Source organism: Pseudophryne corroboree, chromosome 4 (assembly GCF_028390025.1).
Source record: "Pseudophryne corroboree isolate aPseCor3 chromosome 4, aPseCor3.hap2, whole genome shotgun sequence".
In the NCBI taxonomy this organism is placed as follows: Eukaryota; Metazoa; Chordata; class Amphibia; order Anura; family Myobatrachidae; genus Pseudophryne; species Pseudophryne corroboree.
In genome coordinates, this window is record NC_086447.1 from 308,494,100 (window position 1) to 308,514,776 (window position 20,677).

The 20,677-nt window shown below is 45.2% G+C and overlaps 1 protein-coding gene across 7 annotated transcripts in view; it reads right to left on the bottom strand.

Annotated features, from left to right (window-relative positions):
* The window catches only part of TBL1XR1 (TBL1X/Y related 1), a 358,018-nt gene that overhangs the window by 16,281 nt on the left and 321,060 nt on the right, over positions 1-20,677 (bottom strand). For all 7 annotated transcript variants that reach the window (XR_010175932.1, XM_063916293.1, XM_063916294.1 and 4 more), the window contains exons 7-10: positions 16,676-16,808; positions 14,358-14,499; positions 4,035-4,098; positions 3,330-3,427 (exon numbers count right to left, since the gene is read on the bottom strand). Coding sequence is in view for 6 of the 7 variants with exons in the window: in XM_063916293.1 (XP_063772363.1) it covers positions 3,330-3,427; positions 4,035-4,098; positions 14,358-14,499; positions 16,676-16,808 (437 nt within the window). In the remaining variant the exon portion in view is untranslated. The remainder of the gene's footprint in view (positions 1-3,329; positions 3,428-4,034; positions 4,099-14,357; positions 14,500-16,675; positions 16,809-20,677) is intronic.

The following is a 20,677-nucleotide window of genomic DNA, read 5'->3' on the forward strand; positions in this document are numbered from 1 at the left end:
ATGCAAAGCAATCAAAAGGACACTAAAAAATAGATATGCCCTGGAAAATGATCCAATATCACACATCTGTAAGTGTCAAAATATGTGAACCTTTCGGCTTAGCAGATACTTTGAAGGTGAAATTAGAGTCCGGTATTTTCAGTCTATGGGATGACAATCAGGTGCGAGTGGACAACCTGTCTTTTTAAAGAAAAAGTATCTACCAAAGTCTGATGTTCACATCACATGTTTGAGGAAGTGCATCATACCATGAACAAAATGAGATTTCTGAGAACCTCAGAAAAAGAGTTGTTGATGCTCATCGACTGGAAAAGGTTACAAAACCATCTCTGAAGAGTTTGGACTCTACCAATCAACAGTAGACTGATTGTGTACAAATTGAGGAAATTCCAGACCTTTATTACCCAAGGTATCCTCTAAGTAATTGAAGTCTTTCCTCACATCCGGAGGACACTAAACAACAATGGTGTGCATGGCAGGATTGCAAGGAGAAAGTCAATGCTCTCCAAAAAGAATATTGCTGCCAGTCTGCACTTTGCTAAATATCACCTTGACAAGCCAGAGGGCTATTGGAACAATGTTTCGTGGACAGATGAGTCCAAAATAGAGCTTTGTGGTTTAAATTAAAAGCGTTAAGTTTGGAGAAAGGAGAATATTGCATTCCAGCATAAAAACCTCATACCATCTGTGAAACACAGTGGTGGTGCTAACATGGTTTTGGCCTGTTTTGCTGCATCTGGCCCACGACGACTTGCTATCAGTGATTCAACAATGAATTCAGAATTATACCAGAATATTCTAAAGGAAAATGTCAGGACATCTGTCCGTCATTCCACCAAAGAATGGTTAAAGAAGAAGAAATTTTAAGTTTTGCAATGGCCAAGTCAAAGTCCTGACCCTAATCCAATGAAAATGTTGTGGAAGTCAGACTTGGACTGAAGAAAGCAGTTAATTGGAAGAAACTTACCAACATAACAGAGTTGAATCTGTTTTATATGGAGAAATGGGCTAAAATTCTTCCAAGCCAATATTCAGGACTAATCAACAATTACCGGAAATATTTAGACGCAGTTATTGCTGTCCAAGGGGGTCATACGAGATACTAAAAGCAAAGTTTCACATACTTTTGCCACTCACAAATATGTGACTTCTGATCATTTTCCTCATCGGTTTGATTTGGATTCTTTATCCACTTTTAGGACTTGTGTGAAAATTAGAGGTAGTTTTAGGCAAAATTTCAGAAGAAATATGGAAAAAACTTCTTGAAAATGTCTTTTTTGTTAAAATTAACTGACTGGGGGGGGCAGGGTGATCTCATGTAGTCAATGTGGGGGAATCAATTAGATGTAGGACTTACCTTTGACTTTTATATCCGAGCTCTTAATTACCGCCCGCAGGAGGGTGCTACCAGAAATTTGCATTGCATGCACAGTCTCCCTTAACCCGAAATCTATGTCTTACCACAGGATTTAAGTGAATATTTATTGTGCCACACAAATTATCTTGCTAAGTATTAACTATGGTTTGTAAACTGGGGGTGCACTGTAATTCCCATGGATGTCTTGGATGCAGAAAACTGGGTTGTTAAACACTGTGGCAAATCCCAATGCACAGACACAGCTGCATCAAAACCTCAGTGCTGTGAAGCAGTAATGCCAAACATAACAGCACTGCCCCATCCGTTTGAGAGCAGAGTGCTTGTAGTGCGCAATCCAGCAGAACTTGACATTACACTGGGTTGCTCCACATTTGCCTTGATATTGAACTGTGCACCAATATCTGATTCAGTTCATAGAAAATCAATAAGTTCGGGGGACAAAACACAATTTTCTGCTAGGAGTTTCACCATTACGCCTCACATTAGAAATCGCAGTGAACATGGGCATATGAGCTACAGAGAGCATGGATTGTCAATGAGTAAAACTAGATGGAAGGCTCAGACAACCTGCACACAGAAAACTTTTCCCATTATTGAAAACTGCACTGTGCATGGGCTGCAAAGGCTCTATGTATTGGACTACTGAACCAAGCAAAACGGCAAGATGCTGCTTATTCAAATGTCTTTATCAAGTAGTCAGCTTTTGCATTTCTATAAATCTAGGGAACCATTCAGCTACTGCCATACTGCGGACCATAATAAAAGCGTGCACTTGTATTTTATTTTGGCCTTGCACATACAAGAGAGAGACACCAGCTATAATTTGTGGACTAATGGGACTCGCCAGAACAGCTGCCATTTTTGATCTCCAGAAGAGCCCGACTGTACTTTACCACATGGCAAAGGTGAGCATTAAAAAAAAGAACTAAACATTGATTATCCAATAAACCTGCATGCTTTCTATTAAACACCAAATATTTGGAAGATGCAACGGATGTTACACAGCTGAAAACAGAATATAGTATTTCCAGTGCAAACTTTCCTAAATAATCCCTCTCGTGCTCTCACATACTTTTTGTTCTTTATAATATAACCTACTGGGGGATAGAGGTGGGAATCCTGTAAGCCAGCGTTCTGTATTGTTTCGATAAGGTTGTAGCAGGAGGAGGCGTGTGTGTATTTCCCAGCCAGGACAGTGCCGTCACTGTTTAGCCAGTCTTAACAGTAGTGACAGTATATTGTTTGAAAACTGTCAATTATGGTGTTTTGGTAAATACTAGTAACCAGTGAAGCACCCTGTAGCAACTGATACACGCAACGTTTTTATCGCTTACAGCAGGGTCTCCCAAACTTCATACTCAAGGAACCCTAATATTCCAGGCTTCAAGGCTATGACGTTACAAGTTAAGATGTGTGGAAATAAAAGCAGATGTGCATTAAGGTTCTGGCTAATTTCCACATTAGTTATCCTAACTGGAATTTCAGACATCTATGGAAAGCCACATCTGTAGAGATGGGGAAAGAGTTTGTTTCTTCAAGTACACAGCTATAATGAAAAAAATAACCCTAAATGTTTTTTGCATATGGGAATGAAGGATACGAGCAGACGCCGTACTGTGTCTACTGTCATTTTTGATACGTTTTAGACCTAAATAAAGTAATTCCTAGTCTCTAGTGTTACCATGTACTCACTGTCACTGGGCAACAATGAAGAGTGTTACCACACTTTAAAAAGAATGATGGTGGTGCTCTGGGAGGAGTTTATGGGATTATAGAAAGAGAAAAGCAACAATAGCAATGGGATTTATATTAACACACTAACCTGCACCAAAGAAAGAAAGCAATATAATATACAAGTCATATAGAGTATACAAGTGTTGACACGAGAAGTAGTAACATACACTAAAGGCGAGCCATGGCAGTACCAAGGGCGCTGAAACCCATTTCTTACCTTATCAACCCCTGCACTTAAAATAAAGTTTCCTTTCTTGTTCCATTTCAACGCAAATATAGGTCCTTTATGTTGCCCCAAGGTACTAGCAAGGTTACCTGTAAGTGAAAGAATAATATTAAATAAATATATAGGAGTGCACCTGCTCTATACCACATCTGTTTATGACAATCTCACTTGCCTCTCAGGTATATTCTTTGTATAAAAGTTCATTTAAATGTAAATATGTTTATATGTCACTCTCTATAAAACACCACTACCAAAATATACATTCAAGTAACGGAGTGCATAGAATTTGCTATATAAAACCACAATGGGTCTCGATTCAATTCAGAGTGAACTGTATAGCCCCGGAAAGGAGCTCCTGAGCTACTCAATTCAGCACAAAGCTAAGTTGAAGAATGCATGTACCTGCGGACTAAACAGGGTATTTAGTTGCGAGAACAGGCATTCTCTGACGAAAGTGCCTCGCCGCAAAGCTGTTTGAACTGCACTAGGGCACAAACAGCATCACAGACCTAGTTTGATCAGATTTCTTGCAAGAAGAAATGCTCTAGTCAGGGACAACATCGAGCTGAATTGAGTAGCTCCGAGAGCTCCCTGCTGGTGCTATTCAATTAGCTCTGAACTGAATACACCATTGTGTAAAAGCCTTCTTACAGGGAACCAACTGTATAAAAAGGTGTAGTGTAAGTGGTGCATTACCATCCTTCGTCCATATTCTGGCAAACCCATCATAAGAACCAGTTGCAAGAAGTGTTCCTTCACTCTGTTGAAGCAAAATAAACCATTACATATACCTATCAAAAAAATGAAATACAATGACCATAATAGGGATTTTAATTACCTACCGGTAAATCCTTTTCTCGTAGTCCGTACAGGTGCTGGGGTCCACATTAGTACCATGGGGTATAGACGGGTCCACTAGGAGCCACTGGCACTTTAAGAGTTTGAGAGTGTGGGCTGGCTCCTCCCTCTATGCCCCTCCTACCAGACTCAGTCTAGAAACTGTGCCCGAGGAGATGGACAACTTAGAGAGAAGAATTTTACACAAACAGTAGCGAGATTCATACCAGCTCACACAAAGAAGGAAAACCAAGCTAACCAGCTTGAAACATCAGCAACGGCTGAACAATATTACTTAACCAAGTAACAAAACAGTACTTAACCAAGAACTAAGCAGTACTGAACTAAGTAACAACTGCAGGATCACGAAGCGCTGGGCGGGCGCCCAGCATCCTCTACGGATTTTGAGAAAAGGATTTACTAGTAGGTAATTAAAATCCTATTTTCTCTTACGTCCTAGAGGATGCTGGGGTCCACATTAGTACCATGAGGATATACCAAAGCTCCCAGAACGGGAGGGAGAGCGCGGAGGCTCCCGCAGAACTGATTGACCAAACTTCAGGTCCTCAGAGGCCAAAGTATCGAACTTGTAGAACTTTGCAAACGTGTTCGACCCAGACCAAGTAGCCGCTCGGCAAAGCTGTAAAGCAGAGACACCCCAGGCAGCCGCCCAGGAAGAACCCACCTTACGAGTAGAGTGGGCATTAACAGACATAGGACACAACAAGCCTGCCGTAGAATGCGCATGCTGGATAGTGAACCTGATCCAGCGAGAGATCAGTCTGCTTAGAAGCAGGACACCCCAAGTTTCTTGGGATCATACAGGACAAACAGAGTCCGATTTTCTGTGACGAGCAGTCCTCTTCACGTAGATTTTCAGAGCCCTTACAACATCCAAGGACTTTGATGAAATTGAGGAGTCAGTAGCAACTGGCACCACAATAGGTTGGTTGATATGAAATGCCGACACAACCTTCGGAAGGAACTGCCGACGTGTCCGGAGCTCAGCTCTATCTTCATGGAAGATCAAGTAGGGGCTCTTACAAGACAAAGCCCCCAACTCCGACACAAGTCTAGCAGAAGCGAAGGCCAACAAAGCGACAGTCTTCCACGTGAGAAATTTGACCTCAACCTCCAGTAGAGGCTCGAACCAATCCGAAGGGAGGAACTGTAACGCCAAAGATCCCAGGGCACCGTAGGTGACACAAAGGGAGGCTGGATGTGCTGAACCCCTTTCAGAAATGTCTGAACCTCAGGGAGGGAAGCCAACTGTTTCTGGAGACATCTGGACCTTTACGGATCCCAACCTCAGGCCCATATCCACATCTGCTTGCAGGAAGAGGAGAAACCGTCCCAGTTGAAACTCTACCGTAGGAAACTTCTTGGACTCGCACCAAGATACATATTTTTTTTCCAAATACAATGGTAATGTTTAGACGTTACTCCTTTCCCAGCCTGTATCAGGGTAGGAATAACCTTGTTCGGAATGCCCTTCCGAGCTAATATCTGGCGTTCAACCTCCATGCCGTCAAACGTAGCCATGGTAAGTCTTGATAAGCGAATGGCCCCTGTTGCAGCAGGTTCTCCCGAAGAGGAAGAGGCCTCGGTTCTTCTAGCAGTAGATCCAGAAGATCTGCAAACCAAGCCCTTCTTGGCCAGTCCGGAGCAATGAGGATTGTCTGAACTCTTGTCCTCCTTACGAGTTTGAGAACTCTTGGAATGAGTGGCAGTGGAGGAAACACGTACACAGACTGGAACACCCACGGAGTCACTAGGGCGTCCACCGCCACAGCTTGTGGGTCCCTCGACCTGGAACAATACCACCGAAGCTTCTTGCTGAGACAAGAGGCCATCATATCTATTTGAGGTACAACCCAAAGATCTGTTACCTCTGCGAACACCTCCGGATGGAGTCCCCACTCCTTCTGCTGAGGAAGTCCGCTTCCCAGTTGTCTACTCCCGGAATGAAGATTGCTGACAGCGCCAACGCGTGTTTTTCTGCCCAAAATATGATTGTTAACTCTGACATTGCAGCTCTGCTCTTCGTTGTGCCCTGTCGGTTTATGTAAGCCACCGTCGTTACATTGTTCGACTGCACTTGAATGGCTCGATCTCGCAGAAGATGGGCCGCTTGGAAAAGGCCGTTGCAGACGGCTCTTAGTTCCAGAACGTTTATTGAAAGGCTGGATTCCAGGCTTGACCACCGTCCTTGGAAGGTTTCCCCCTGAGTGGCTGCGCCCCAGCCTTGAAGACTTGCATCCATGGTTAGAAGGACCAAGTCCTGAATCCCGAACCTGCAGCCCTCCAGAAGGTGAGGTAGTTGCAGCCACCAGAAGAGTGAAATCCTGGCTTTCGGCGACAGACGTATTCTATGGTGCATGTGTAGTTGAGATCCCGACCACTTGTCCAGGAGATCCAGTTGGAAGGGCCGAGCATGAAACCTTCCGTACTGTAGAGCCTCATAAGAGGCCACCATCTTCCCCAGAAGGCGAATACACTGATTAACCGAAACCCAGGCTGGCTTCAGGACATCCCGGACCATTGTTTGTATCACCAACGCTTTCTCCTCCAGGAGAAACACCCTCTGCACTTCCGTGTCGAGGATCATTCTCAGAAAAGACAACCTCCTGGTCTGCTTCAAATGTGGATTTTGGAAGATTCAGAATCCAACCGTGTTCCCTGAGCAGATGAGTCGTGAGAACAATGGACTGCAACAACGTCTCCCTGGACTATGCCTTTATCAGCAGATCGTCCAGATATGGGATTATGTTCACCCCGTCTGCGGAGAACCATAATCTCTGCCATCACCTTGGTGAACACCCTCGGTGCTGTGGAGAGGCGGAATGGCAGTGCCTGGAATTGATCGTGACTGTCTAACAGTGCAAATCTGAGATAAGCCTGGTGAGGCAGCCAAATCGGAATGTGGAGGTACGCATCCTTGATATTCAGGGATACCAGAAACTCTCCCTCCTCCAGACCTGAAATCACTGTTCTGAGAGACTACATTTTGAATTTGAATACCCTCAGGTGAGGTATAATAACCCTTGTTTTGAATACGAGGTGGAACTGGGACAATGACCTGTGACTTTTCCAATTTTAGGATGGCTTCCTGTGGGATAGCCCTGTCTGTCAGCAAAGCTGGCAAGCCTGATTTGAAGAATCAGTGAGGCGGGAGTTCTTGAAACTCCAGTCTGTACCCCTGGGACACAATATCCTGTACCCAGGGATCCTGGCCGGACGACACCCAGACGTGTCTGAAACGGCTGAGTCTCGCACCCACAGCCCATCCTCCAGGCTTTGAGGTCAACCGTCATGCTGAGGATTTTGAGGAACCGGAAGCAGTTCTGGTCCTGGGAGCCTGCGGGTGTAGGCTTTTTGGATTTTGCCCGACCACCTCTAAAGAAAGTGGTAGGAGGCTTGGACTTTTTTGCCTTAGCAGTCCGAAAGGACTGCGGCACAACTGAAGGAAATGGTTTCTTCGTAGAAGGTGTAGCAGAGGGAAGGAAATGCGACTTACCCGCGGTTGCCGTGGAAATCCACGCATCCCCATATAGAGCCTGATCTGTGTAGGGTAGGTTCTAGACACTTCTCCTGGATTCTGCGTCTGCAGACTATTTCAGAGTCCCCTACGGGCTATGACCGACATGGAAGATATCCGTGCAGTCAGCGTACCCAGGTCCTTCATGGATTCCACCATGAACCCCGCAGAATCCTGTATGTTACGTAAAAACAATTCAATGTCACTTCTATCCATTGTATCCAAATCCTCTAGTAATGTGCCTGACCACTTTACTATGGCTTTAGAAATCCATGCACAGGCAATAGTGGGCCTTAACGCCACCCTTAAAGCAGTGTAAATGGATTTGAGCATAGTGTCAATCTTACGATCAGCCGGTTCTTTTAACGAGGTAGATCCAGGGCCAGGTAAAACCACCTTATTAAACAGTCTGGAGACAGATGCGTCAACAATGGGTGGGTTTTCCCATTTTTTCTGATCTTCCTCAGGGACGGGAAAAGCAACCAGAACCCTTTTTGGGATCTGGAATTTTTTCTCCGGGTTTTCCAAATATAGCGTTTAATTCTTTAGATGCGGGAAGGTTAGCGAGGCTTTCTTATTGTCAATGAAGTGAGCCTCCTCAACCTGCTCAGGTGTGTTGTCATTAATGTTTAACACATCTCTAATGGCCTCAATCATGAGCTGCACCCCCTTAGTAAGGCATGCCACCCCCCTCAGCACCTCACCATCACCGTCTGCAGTATCAGAATCAGTATCCGTGTCATCTTGCATAATATGGCAAGTGCACGTTTCTGTGGGAACATGCTAGGGGATTTTGCAGGAATAGGGACAGAGCCTGACCAAACTGCTATAGACTTCTTCAACACCTGAGTTTCAGTCTCAGTATTAGCTACCCTAGTAGAGATCTGAGAGATAATTCCTTTGATAGAAGTTAAATACATCAACAGCAAGAGATTAAAGAAGGAGAGTATAGGCCCTTTAAAAGACAAGTTGGGAGTCTTAATAAAAAATGATAATGACATAGCGAACAAACTAAATGAGTTTTTTTCAACGGTATTTACCAGAGAGGACTAAATGCAGGGTCTAACACACAATCTCAGCAAAGATAATGTCACACCGCTAAATGCTTATTTTAGTGAGGAGGTAGTCTCACAGATTAAAAAAATTAAAGATTAATAAATCGCCCGGTCCCGATAGAATCACCCAAGGGTTCTTATGGAGCTGCATGCTGAACTAGCAATACCACTATTTTTGATCTTCATTGATTTAGCTTAATCAGGTATGGTTGCCAAGGGCTGGCGTATAGCAGAGGTAGTGTCGATATTCAAAATGGGGAGCAAAGCTGAACCAGGTAATTATAGTCCAGCTAGTCTTACATCCATAGTCGGGAAAGTATTGGAAGGTATTCTAAGGGATAGTATTCAAAGGTTCCTAGAAGCCAATAAGGTCATTAAAAGGAACCAACATGGATTTGTGAAGGACAGATCATGTCAAACCTACCTACTTGGCTTTTATGAAACAGTAAGTGTGAACCTTGATCAGGGTAAGGTGGTGGATGTAATATTTCTAGACTTTGACAAAGCTTTCGACACAGTACCACACATGCAACTTATCTATAAGCTACAAGAAATAAGGCTTTGGAGTACAAAATGTACTTGGGTCAGTAATTGGTTAGATAATAGGGAGCAGCGCGTTGCGGTTAATGGATCTTTTTCAAATTGGACTAAAGTGCTAAGTAGGGTGCCGCAAGGGTCTGTACTCGGACCACTATTGTTCAACCTCTTCATTAACGACCGAACAGTAGGTCTAGAGAGCATGGTGTCAATTTTTGCTGATGATACCAAATTGTGTAAGGTTATAAATACGGAGGGGGATGCAGAGTCTCTTCTGAACGACTTAGTTAAACTAGAAGCATGGGCAGCAAAATGGAGAATGAGATTCATTACAGACAAGTGTAAGGTACTGCACTGTGGTAGCAAGAATAAAAATAACCCGTACATACTAAATGGAGTAATATTAGGAGATTCTGTACTGGAAAAAGACTTAGGTGTTTACATTGGGGTATATGCAATTGCGGTCGAATTCCCGAAAATGTCGAAAAACGGGACATTTTCGCCCCAAAAAAAATTTCGACAATGCAATTCAGTACTTTGTCAAAAAAACGGACTTTCAAAATTCGACTTTTTGAAATTCGACATTTGTCAAATTCGACATTTCTGCAATGGTACAAATGCGGCAATTTGACAAAAGTATATTCAATTGAAGATTGTAAATTCGACAACAGTGCTTTTAGACAGTAAATTCGTCATTTTCAATCCGCCACACTTTGTTGGCGGAATCTAATAAAAAAAATTAAAAACATGTTTTTTTTTGTGTTTTTTTAATTGGTAATAGCATATCTATTTATATTAGAAGGGATTAGGTACTTGGTTTGTCTATTTTGGAGGCACAAGTATTATTTATATATTTTTAAAAATAGAATTACATTTTTTAAATTTTTTTTTTTAAATGGAATGGTAAAAATCAGAAAAAAAAATGCGTGGGGTCCCCCCTCCTAAGCATAACCAGCCTCGGGCTCTTCGAGCCGGTCCTGGTTCTAAAAATCCGGGGGAAAACTGACATGGGATCCCCCGTATTTTTAAAACCAGCACCGGGCTCTGCGCCTGGTGCTGGTGCAAAAAATACGGGGGACAAAAAGAGTAGGGGTCCCCCGTATTTTTTACACCAGCATCGGGCTCCACTAGCTGGGTAGATAATGCCACAGCCGGGGGTCACTTTTATACAACGCCCTGCGGCCGTGGCATTAAATACGCAACTAGTCCCCCCTGGCCGGGGTACCCCGGAGTAGTGGGGATCCCTTCAATCAAGGGGTCCTCCCCCCAGCCACCCAAGGGCCAGGGGTGAAGCCCGAGGCTGTCCCCCCCCCCCCCATCCAAGGGATGCAGATGGGGGGCTGATAGCCTTTTGAAAATTGAAAGAAAATTGTTTTTCCAGTAGTACTACAAGTCCCAGCAAGCCTCCCCCGCAAGCTGGTACTTGGAGAACCACAAGTACCAGCATGCAGGAGAAAAACGGGCCCGCTGGTACCTGTAGTTCTACTGAAAAAAAAAAACAAATAAAAACAGGACACGCACACCGTGAGAGTAAAACTTTATTTCACACATGTCGACACATACATACTTACCTATGTTCACACGCCGACCTCTGTCCACTTGTCCAAGTAGAATCCACGGTGTACCTGAAAATAAAATTATACTCACCTGATCCAGTGTCCTGTGGTCTTTTATTATAATCCACGTACTTTGCAAAAAAAACAAAACTAACACCCGGACCAGGCGGACTGAAAGGGGTCCCATGTTTACACATGGGACCCCTTTCCCCGAATGCAGAGACCCCCCGTGACTGCTGTCACAGAAAGGTCCCTTCAGCCAATCAGGAAGCGCCACTTCGTGGCACTCTCCTGATTGGCAGTATGCGCGTCTGAGCTGGCAGACAGCGCATCGCACAGCTCCCTCCATTAGTGTCAATGGTGGGAACTTTGCGGTCAGCGGTGGGGTAACCCGCGGTCAGCCGCTGACCGCGGGTGACCTCACCGCTGACCGCAAAGTTCCCACCATTGAAAGTAATGGAGGGGGCTGTGCAATGCGCGTCTGAGCTTAGACGCGCAGAGCCAATCAGGTGAGTGCCACGAAGTGGCGCTTCCTGATTGGCTGAAGAGACCTTTCTGTGACAGGAGTCACGGGGGGTCTCTGCATTCGGGGAAAGGGGTCCCATGTGTAAACATGGGGCCCCTTTCAGTCCGCCTGGTCCGGGTGTTCGTTTTTTTTTTTTGCCAAGTACGTGGATTATGATCTGGACGTGCCAGTCGGCGGGTCAACATAGGTAAGTATGTGTGTCGGCAGGTGTGAAATAAAGTTTTACTTTCACGGTGTGTGTCTCCTGTTTTTATTTGGGTATTTTTTCCCCAGTAGTACTACAGGTACCAGCGGGCCCATTTTTCTCCCGCATGCTGGTACTTGTGGTTCTCCAAGTACCAGCTTGCGGGGGAGGCTTGCTGAAACTTGTAGTACTACTGGGAAAAACAATATTCTTACAATTTTCAAAAGGCTATCAGCCCCCCATCCGCAGCCCTTGGATGGGGGGGGGGGAGACAGCCTCGGGCTTCACCCATGGCCCTTGGGTGGCTGGGGGGGGGCCCCTTGATTGAAGGGGTCCCCACTTCTCCAGTGTACCCCGGCCAGGGGTGACTAGTTGCGTATTTAATGCCACGGCCGCAGGGCGCTGTATAAAAGAGACCCCCGGCTGTGGCGCAGAGCCCGGTGCTGGTTTTAAAAATACGGGGGATCCCCTGTCAGTTTTTTCCCCGGATTTTTAGAACCAGGACCGGCTCGAAGAGCCCGAGGCTGGTTATGCTTTGGAGGGGGACCCCACGCAATTTTTTTTCGGGTTTTTTCCCCGTTTTTTTTAAATCTAATCAAAATCCGTCAAATCGGCCGTTTTTCGACAGCGGGACTGTCGAATCCGTTTTTTATTGAATATGTTGAATTCCGGCACCCACTTGCAGGAATTCGACGGTCGAATTGTGTCGAATTAAAAAACGGTCGAAAAATTGCCGCGATTCGCCAGCAATTGCATATACCCCATAGACAACAAACTAAGCAGCAGTACTCAAAGTAGGATTGCAGCAAAATAGGCTAATAAGATATTAGCATGCATAAAACGGGGAATTAATGCAAGGGACGAGTGTGTTATACTCCCATTATACAAATCACTAGTGAGGCCATACCTTGAATACTGTGTGCAATTTTGGGCACCATACTACAAAAAGGATATCATGGAGCTAGAAAAGGTTTAGAGGCGGGCGACCAAACTAATTAAGGGCCTGGAGACGCTGGAATACAAGGAAAGGCTTGCAAGGCTAGGCATGTTTTCATTGGAAAAGTGGAGACTAAGAGGGGACATGATCAACATCTAAAAATATATAAAGGGACAATACACAGAACTTGCGAGGGACCTATTTTTAATAAGATCAGCACAGAGGACACGTGGACACTCGCTTAGGTTAGAGGAGAGGAGAGGAGAGGCGTTTCCGCACAATGAGGCGAAAAGGTTTTTTCACAGTAAGGACAATACGTGTTTGGAATTCCCTGCCTGAGAGTGTGGCAACGCCGGACTCTGTTAACACCTTTAAGAATGCGTTAGATAAATTCCTATTGGATAAAGATATTCAGGGATATGGTGCTAGACAAGTATTATAGTTAATATATCTAGTCCTAAACTAAAATAACTAGTACTAAAATAAACTGTATAGGAGACCTCAAACAGGTTGAACACAATGGACAAATTGTCTTTTTTCAACCTTAGATACTATGTTACTAGGTTTTAATCACTCAGGTTCAATAGGGCTCAGAGACAAAAGCATTACAATCCTGTGTATATGGAATGGATCCCTACTGAGAGGAAACATCTTCTGCAGCATATGACACAGAGTCCCTAGACATGGCTATGTGAGATATTAAACACCACACCCACACACACACACACACACACAGGGAAATGTCAGACAAAGTCCCCCCCCCCCCCCCCGTCCCCCCCAAGTATGCCATAGAGAGAGACAGATATTGGAGCCAACCCACACACAGCGCTTTTTGAGGTAGAACTAATGAAACTACCAGCGCTGTCTGTGTACCTTAATAGACTACAAAGACTTTACACAGCCTTCCTCCTCCTTTTACAACCCCCTGGTACCGCACAGGATAGCTGGAGTTACTTGGAGGGACAGCTCTCCCTGTCAGTGTCTGTGTACAGGAACTGCAGGCAGGAAGATGGCGCTGAACGCTGGTGGGTCCGCTCTGAGGAGAAGCTCCACCCCCCGGACATGGCGCGGCTTCCCGCTTCGGCTTGCTGTCCAGTGTAGGGTATAGGCGCTGGCTCAGGGCGCCCTTCACAGCGCCGCACTATGTACCGCTGAGCCCCAGAGTGCAGTTAGTACTGCGCTCCCTACCCTGTTGCCGCCATCTTCACGCCGGCTACCCGCTTGCCGGGGGGGGGGGGGGGGGGGGCGGTGACTCACTCGCCACCGAAGTCTTCTGGCTCTGTAAGGGGGTGGTGGCATGCTGCGGGACTGAGCGGTCGCCTGGAGCAGCTAACGATCAGCACCCTCAGGAACTCAGTGTCCTGTCAGCGGAGATAGTGGCTCAGACCCCACAGAGCGGACTCTACTCCCTTCCCCACCCCTTAGTCACACGAAGCAGGGAGGCTGTTGCCAGCAGCCTCCCTGTAAAATAATAAACTCTAAGACAACTTTTACTAGAGACACTCTGGAGAGCTCCCCTAGCTGTGACCGGCTCCTCCAGGCACATTTTCTAAACAGAGTCTGGTAGGAGGGGCATAGAGGGAGGAGCCAGCCCACACTCAAACTCTTGAAGTGCCAGTGGCTCCTAGTGGACCCATCTATACCCCATGGTACTAATGTGGACCCCAGCATCCTCTAGGACGTAAGAGAAATACATAACTTAAAGAATATAGCTAGGAGAACTGCAGCTGAAAACAGCACAGAGATGCGCTAACCATGTCTAATGACAAAATAGCTTCAGATTAAATAAAAAAAGAAATAAGGTGGTGTTAAAAGGGCTACATATTTGTCACAAAAGTGCTTTACTTACATTCCAATCTAAAGAGGTTACATCCTTGTTGCTAGGGACATCTTGTCCACCTTCTCGTATACAGTGTCTGAGAACCAGCTGTGTTGACCCACTAGTACTGTTTTCACTTAGATTCCATATCCTGGCTGTTGAATCCCCTGACCTAGGGAATGAAGAAGTTTCAGACAAAGATTACATTAAAAAAAAAACCCATAAAAACCATTCTGGATATACATTAACGAGCTGTACCTAGAAAGATTACATTTCATTTAAATTGAGATTCTTGTATTTGTGGTGTACTTACTGATATGTCAATATAGCAACCTTAGTTTCAGTCACAAAGTAAACTATTCCTGGTCACAAAAGAACCAAATCAATCTGTACACACAGTGGCCACTCTGTTGTGTACACTTGTTACTTATTGCCAATAACTGATCAGCAAATTGTGTGCCAGCAACTCCATACATAAACACATGCAGACAAGATCAAGTTTCTCAGAAATTTCAGACTAATGGGATTTTCACGCACACAGCAGTATGTCGTGTATACGGTACGCAAAACAAAAATCTGTCAGCTTGCTGCAATTCTATAAATGAAAATCCCTCGTTAATGAGATAGGTTGGAGGAGAATGGACAGACTTGAAGTTAACATTAAGTAACTCAATAACCCTGCGGTACAACAGTGGTATGCAGAAGAGCATTGCTCTTAGCACACAGCATGTTGAACCTTGAAGCCCATGGGCTACAGCATCAGAATACCACACCTGGTTCCACTTCTATCAGGTAAGAAAAGGAAACAGAGGCTACAGGCTTACCAAAAACTGGACAGCTGAAGATTGGATAACAGTTGACTAGTCCGACATATCTTTATTTCAGATGGGACATGAAGATGGTAGTCAAATGCTTTTGGCGGTAATATAACGGTGTAATACAAATTGAGCATTGTGCAAATACCACAGCCTACCTGAGTATTGTTCCTCCCCATGTACCCCTGTACAGCCTACCTATCTTCTAATGGCGATTTCCAGCAGGATAACATGTTATGTCACAAAGAAAACTTAGGGGTCTATTTATTAAGACTTGTTTGGAGATAAAGTCGCTGGAGATAAAGTACCAGCCAATCGGCTCCTAACTGTTATGCCACAGGCTGTGTTTGGAAAATGACAGGAGATGATTGGTTGGTTCTTTATCTCCAGCCACTTTATCTTCATCCAAGGCTTAATAAATAGACCCCTTAGTGTCAAGCAGGTTCCATGAACATGAAAAGGAACACGATGTACTCAAATTGGTTCCACGGCCACCAGATCTTAAACCAAGAGAACAGCATTAGGATGTGGTCAATAGGAGATTTGCTGCATGAATGTACAGCAGGGATGGTGAACCTTTGGCCCTCCAGCTGTTGTTGAACTACACATCCCAGCATGCCCTGCAACAGTTTTAGTATGGCTAAGTAGCAAACCTGTAGCAATGCATGCTGGTATGTGTAGTTCAACAACAACTGGAGGGCCGAAGGTTCCCCATCCCTGATGTACAGCATCTGTGTGATGTTATCAAGTCAACCTGCACAAGACTTTCAGGAATTTTTTCAGGACCTTGTTGAATCCATGCACGAAGAGTCCAAGCTATTATCTGGGGCCAATATGGGTCCCACCTGATACACAAATAATGGTCGCCGCCTTAGTATGTTTGGAAATCAGTATATAAATCGATAAAAGCAGCTATAAAGAGAAGAACAGTGTTTTCCAGTAATATATATGCCATTGTTTATATTATTTGCACAGATCAAAAGTGAATACACTATTGATCATGTTTTACCAACTCTCTAATCCACTGTAATGTCTGTAATGTACTATATGCAGTAACTCATTAGCATGCACTAAGAAAGAAGTGCCCACATACACTGTGGCGTCAGTTAGGAGGGTTAGGGGGATAGGGGGTTAGTATACTTACTGAACAGGTGTCGGGATCCTACACGCCGGGATGCTGCTGTCAGTACTCTAACTGCCAGCATCCCACGCGCCGGGATCCCAATACCAACCATAACATCCAGAAACTGTAATCTGTTAGCTTTCCATTTACAGTAGCACCAGACTCGAATGTCACACCTTCCTCCTTTAATAATAAAGATTGTCCAGTTGTGGACAGCATTTTGTTCATATTAATTACAAATCCCTATCCCATCATGCTGCACTTAACAGCACTGGATGCCTCAATTCTGTTCAGCACTTTAAAATATTGTCTTCTCTTTAAGAAATTTCTTATCCAGCAAATTATACTGCTAAATTGAATTTATGTAAGAAAAACAAAAACAAAAATGTAAGTAAATAAAAAGGACTTACCCAGAGGCCAGAAGGTCACTAACTGGGTTCCAAGCACAAATAAACACTTCTGACTCGTGGCCCCGTAATACCACTGCCTTGCTGGATGGGATCTCTACATCTCCATCAACTTCCATCATGTCAGTGTGGTTATCTGTGAAAGGAAAGGAAATAAAACAGATAAGCATAAACCATATAAAAACACCTACGATGCTCAAATCTAGGCATCACCCTAGATAATATGCCAGTTGCATTATTAAGCACCTGTGTAATATTCTGCATCAAAAAGAATTGTACCCATATATACAGCTGTATGCATAGGTGTGGGCACACCCTGTTCCTGACTCTCTAAAAGAAAAGTTAACAATGTCTGTAGGGTAAAAATTAAAATAACAAAAAATTTCCATACATTTTCATAATACAATATTACCATGTGCTGAATAGAACAGATTGAAAACAAAAAACCAATGAAGCATGTACAAGATTTAGCCATTATGTAGAATTTAAAGAGCATCATAATATCAGAAGTGAAAGTTATATACAGTAGCGGAATATAATCGCCTACAGCAAAGTGCTAGAGAGGGTGCAGAGAGTCTACAGCCATCTGTACCAGGCTTTATCAAAACTACCATTATCTTCTGAAGGGAATTTAAAATAAGAATTTACTTACCGATAATTCTATTTCTCGTAGTCCGTAGTGGATGCTGGGAACTCCGTAAGGACCATGGGGAATAGCGGCTCCGCAGGAGACTGGGCACAAAAGTAAAAGCTTTAGGACTACCTGGTGTGCACTGGCTCCTCCCCCTATGACCCTCCTCCAAGCCTCAGTTAGGATACTGTGCCCGGACGAGCGTACACAATAAGGAAGGATTTTTAATCCCGGGTAAGACTCATACCAGCCACACCAATCACACCGTACAACCTGTGATCTGAACCGAGTTAACAGCATGATAACAGAGGAGCCTCTGAAAAGATGGCTCACAACAATAATAACCCGATTTTTGTAACAATAACTATGTACAAGTATTGCAGACAATCCGCACTTGGGATGGGCGCCCAGCATCCACTACGGACTACGAGAAATAGAATTATCGGTAAGTAAATTCTTATTTTCTCTGACGTCCTAGTGGATGCTGGGAACTCCGTAAGGACCATGGGGATTATACCAAAGCTCCCAAACGGGCGGGAGAGTGCGGATGACTCTGCAGCACCGAATGAGAGAACTCAAGGTCCTCCTCAGCCAGGGTATCAAATTTGTAGAATTTAGCAAACGTGTTTGCCCCTGACCAAGTAGCTGCTCGGCAAAGTTGTAAAGCCGAGACCCCTCGGGCAGCCGCCCAAGATGAGCCCACCTTCCTTGTGGAATGGGCTTTTACAGATTTTGGCTGTGGCAGGCCTGCCACAGAATGTGCAAGCTGAATTGTACTACACATCCAACAAGCAATAGTTTGCTTAGAAGCAGGAGCACCCAGCTTGTTGGGTGCATACAGGATAAACAGCCAGTCAGATTTCCTGACTCCAGCCGTCCTGGAAACATATTTTCAGGGCCCTGACTACGTCCAGCAACTTGGAGTCCTCCAAGTCTCTAGTAGCCGCAGGTACCACAATAGGCTGGTTCAAGTGAAACGCTGAAACCACCTTAGGGAGAAATTGAGGACGAGTCCTCAATTCTGCCCTGTCCGTATGAAAAATTAGGTAAGGGCTTTTATAGGATAAAGCCGCCAATTCTGAGACACGCCTGGCTGAAGCCAGGGCTAACAGCATTACCACTTTCCAAGTGAGATATTTTAAGTCTACAGTGGAGAGTGGTTCAAACCAATGTGATTTTAGGAACCCCAAAACTACATTGAGATCCCAAGGTGCCACTGGAGGCACAAAAGGAGGCTGTAAATGCAGTACCCCCTTGACAAACATCTGAACTTCAGGAACGGAAGCCAGTTCTTTCTGGAAGAAAATCGACAGGGCCGAAATTTGAATCTTAATGGACCCTAATTTTAGGCCCATAGACAGTCCTGTTTGCAGGAAATGCAGGAAACGACCCAGTTGAAATTCCTCTGTAGGGGCCTTCCTGGCCTCGCACCACGCAACATATTTACGCCAAATACGGTGATAATGCTGTACGGTTACATCCTTCCTGGCTTTGATCAGGGTAGGGATGACTTCATCCGGAATGCCTTTTTCCTTCAGGATCCGGCGTTCAACCGCCATGCCGTCAAACGCAGCCGCGGTAAGTCTTGGAACAGACAGGGTCCCTGCTGGAGCAGGTCCTTTCTTAGAGGTAGAGGCCACGGGTCCTCTGTGAGCATCTCTTGAAGTTCCGGGTACCAAGTCCTTCTTGGCCAATCCGGAGCCACGAGTATAGTCCTTACTCCTCTCCTTCTTATGATTCTCAGTACCTTGGGTATGAGAGGCAGAGGAGGGAACACATACACTGACTGGTACACCCACGGTGTTACCAGAGCGTCCACAGCTATTGCCTGAGGGTCCCTTGACCTGGCGCAATACCCGTCTAGTTTATTGTTGAGGCGGGACGCCATCATGTCCACCTTTGGTTTTTCCCAACGGTTCACAATCATGTGGAAGACTTCTGGGTGAAGTCCCCACTCCCCCGGGTGGAGGTCGTGTCTGCTGAGGAAGTCTGCTTCCCAGTTGTCCACTCCCGGAATGAACACTGCTGACAGTGCTATCACATGATTTTCCGCCCAGCGGAGAATCCTTGCAACTTCTGTCATTGCCCTCCTGCTTCTCGTGCCGCCCTGTCTGTTTACGTAGGCGACTGCCGTGATGTTGTCTGACTGGATCAGCACCGGCTGACCTTGAAGCAGAGGTCTTGCTAGGCTTAGAGCATTGTAGATGGCCCTTAGCTCCAGGATATTTATGTGAAGTAATGTCTCCAGGCTTGACCACAAGCCCTGGAAATTTCTTCCCTGTGTGACTGCTCCCCAGCCTCTCAGGCTGGCATCCGTGGTCACCAGGACCCAGTCCTGAATGCCGAATCTGCGGCCCTCTAGAAGATGAGCACTCTGCAACCACCACAGAAGAGACACCCTTGTCCTTGGTGACAAGATTATCCGCTGATGCATCTGAAGATGCGACCCGGACCATTTGTCTAGCAGATCCCACTGGAAGGTTCTTGCGTGGAATCTGCCGAATGGGATTGCTTCGTAAGAAGCCACCATCTTTCCCAGGACCCTTGTGCATTGATGCACTGAGACTTGGCCTGGTTTTAGGAGATTTCTGACTAGTTCGGATAACTCCCTGGCTTTCTCCTCCGGGAGAAACACCTTTTTCTGGACTGTGTCCAGGATCATCCCTAGGAATAGAAGTCGTGTCGTCGGGATCAGCTGCGATTTTGGAATATTGAGAATCCAACCGTGCTGGCGCAGCACTATCTGAGATAGTGCTACCCCGACTTCCAACTGTTCTCTGGATCTTGCCCTTATCAGGTGATCGTCCAAGTAAGGGATAACTAAAACTCCCTTCCTTCGAAGGAGTATCATCATTTCGGCCATTACCTTGGTAAAGACCCTGGGTGCCGTGGACAATCCAAACGGCAGCGTCTGAAACTGATAGTGACAGTTCTGTACCACAAACCTGAGGTACCCTTGGTGAGAAGGGTAAATTGGGACATGTAGGTAAGCATCTTTGATGTCCAGAGACACCATATAGTCCCCTTCTTCCAGGTTTGCAATCACTGCTCTGAGTGACTCCATCTTGAATTTGAACCTTTGTATGTAAGTGTTCAAGGATTTTAGGTTTAAAATTGGTCTCACCGAGCCGTCCGGCTTCGGTACCACAAATAGTGTGGAATAGTACCCCTTTCCCTGTTGTAGGAGGGGTACCTTGATTATCACCTGCTGGGAATACAGCTTGTGAATGGCTTCCAATACTGCCTCCCTGTCTGAGGGAGACGTCGGTAAAGCAGACTTTAGAAAACGGCGAGGGGGAGACGTCTCGAATTCCAATTTGTACCCCTGAGATACCACTTGAAGGATCCAGGGGTCCACTTGCGAGTGGGCCCAC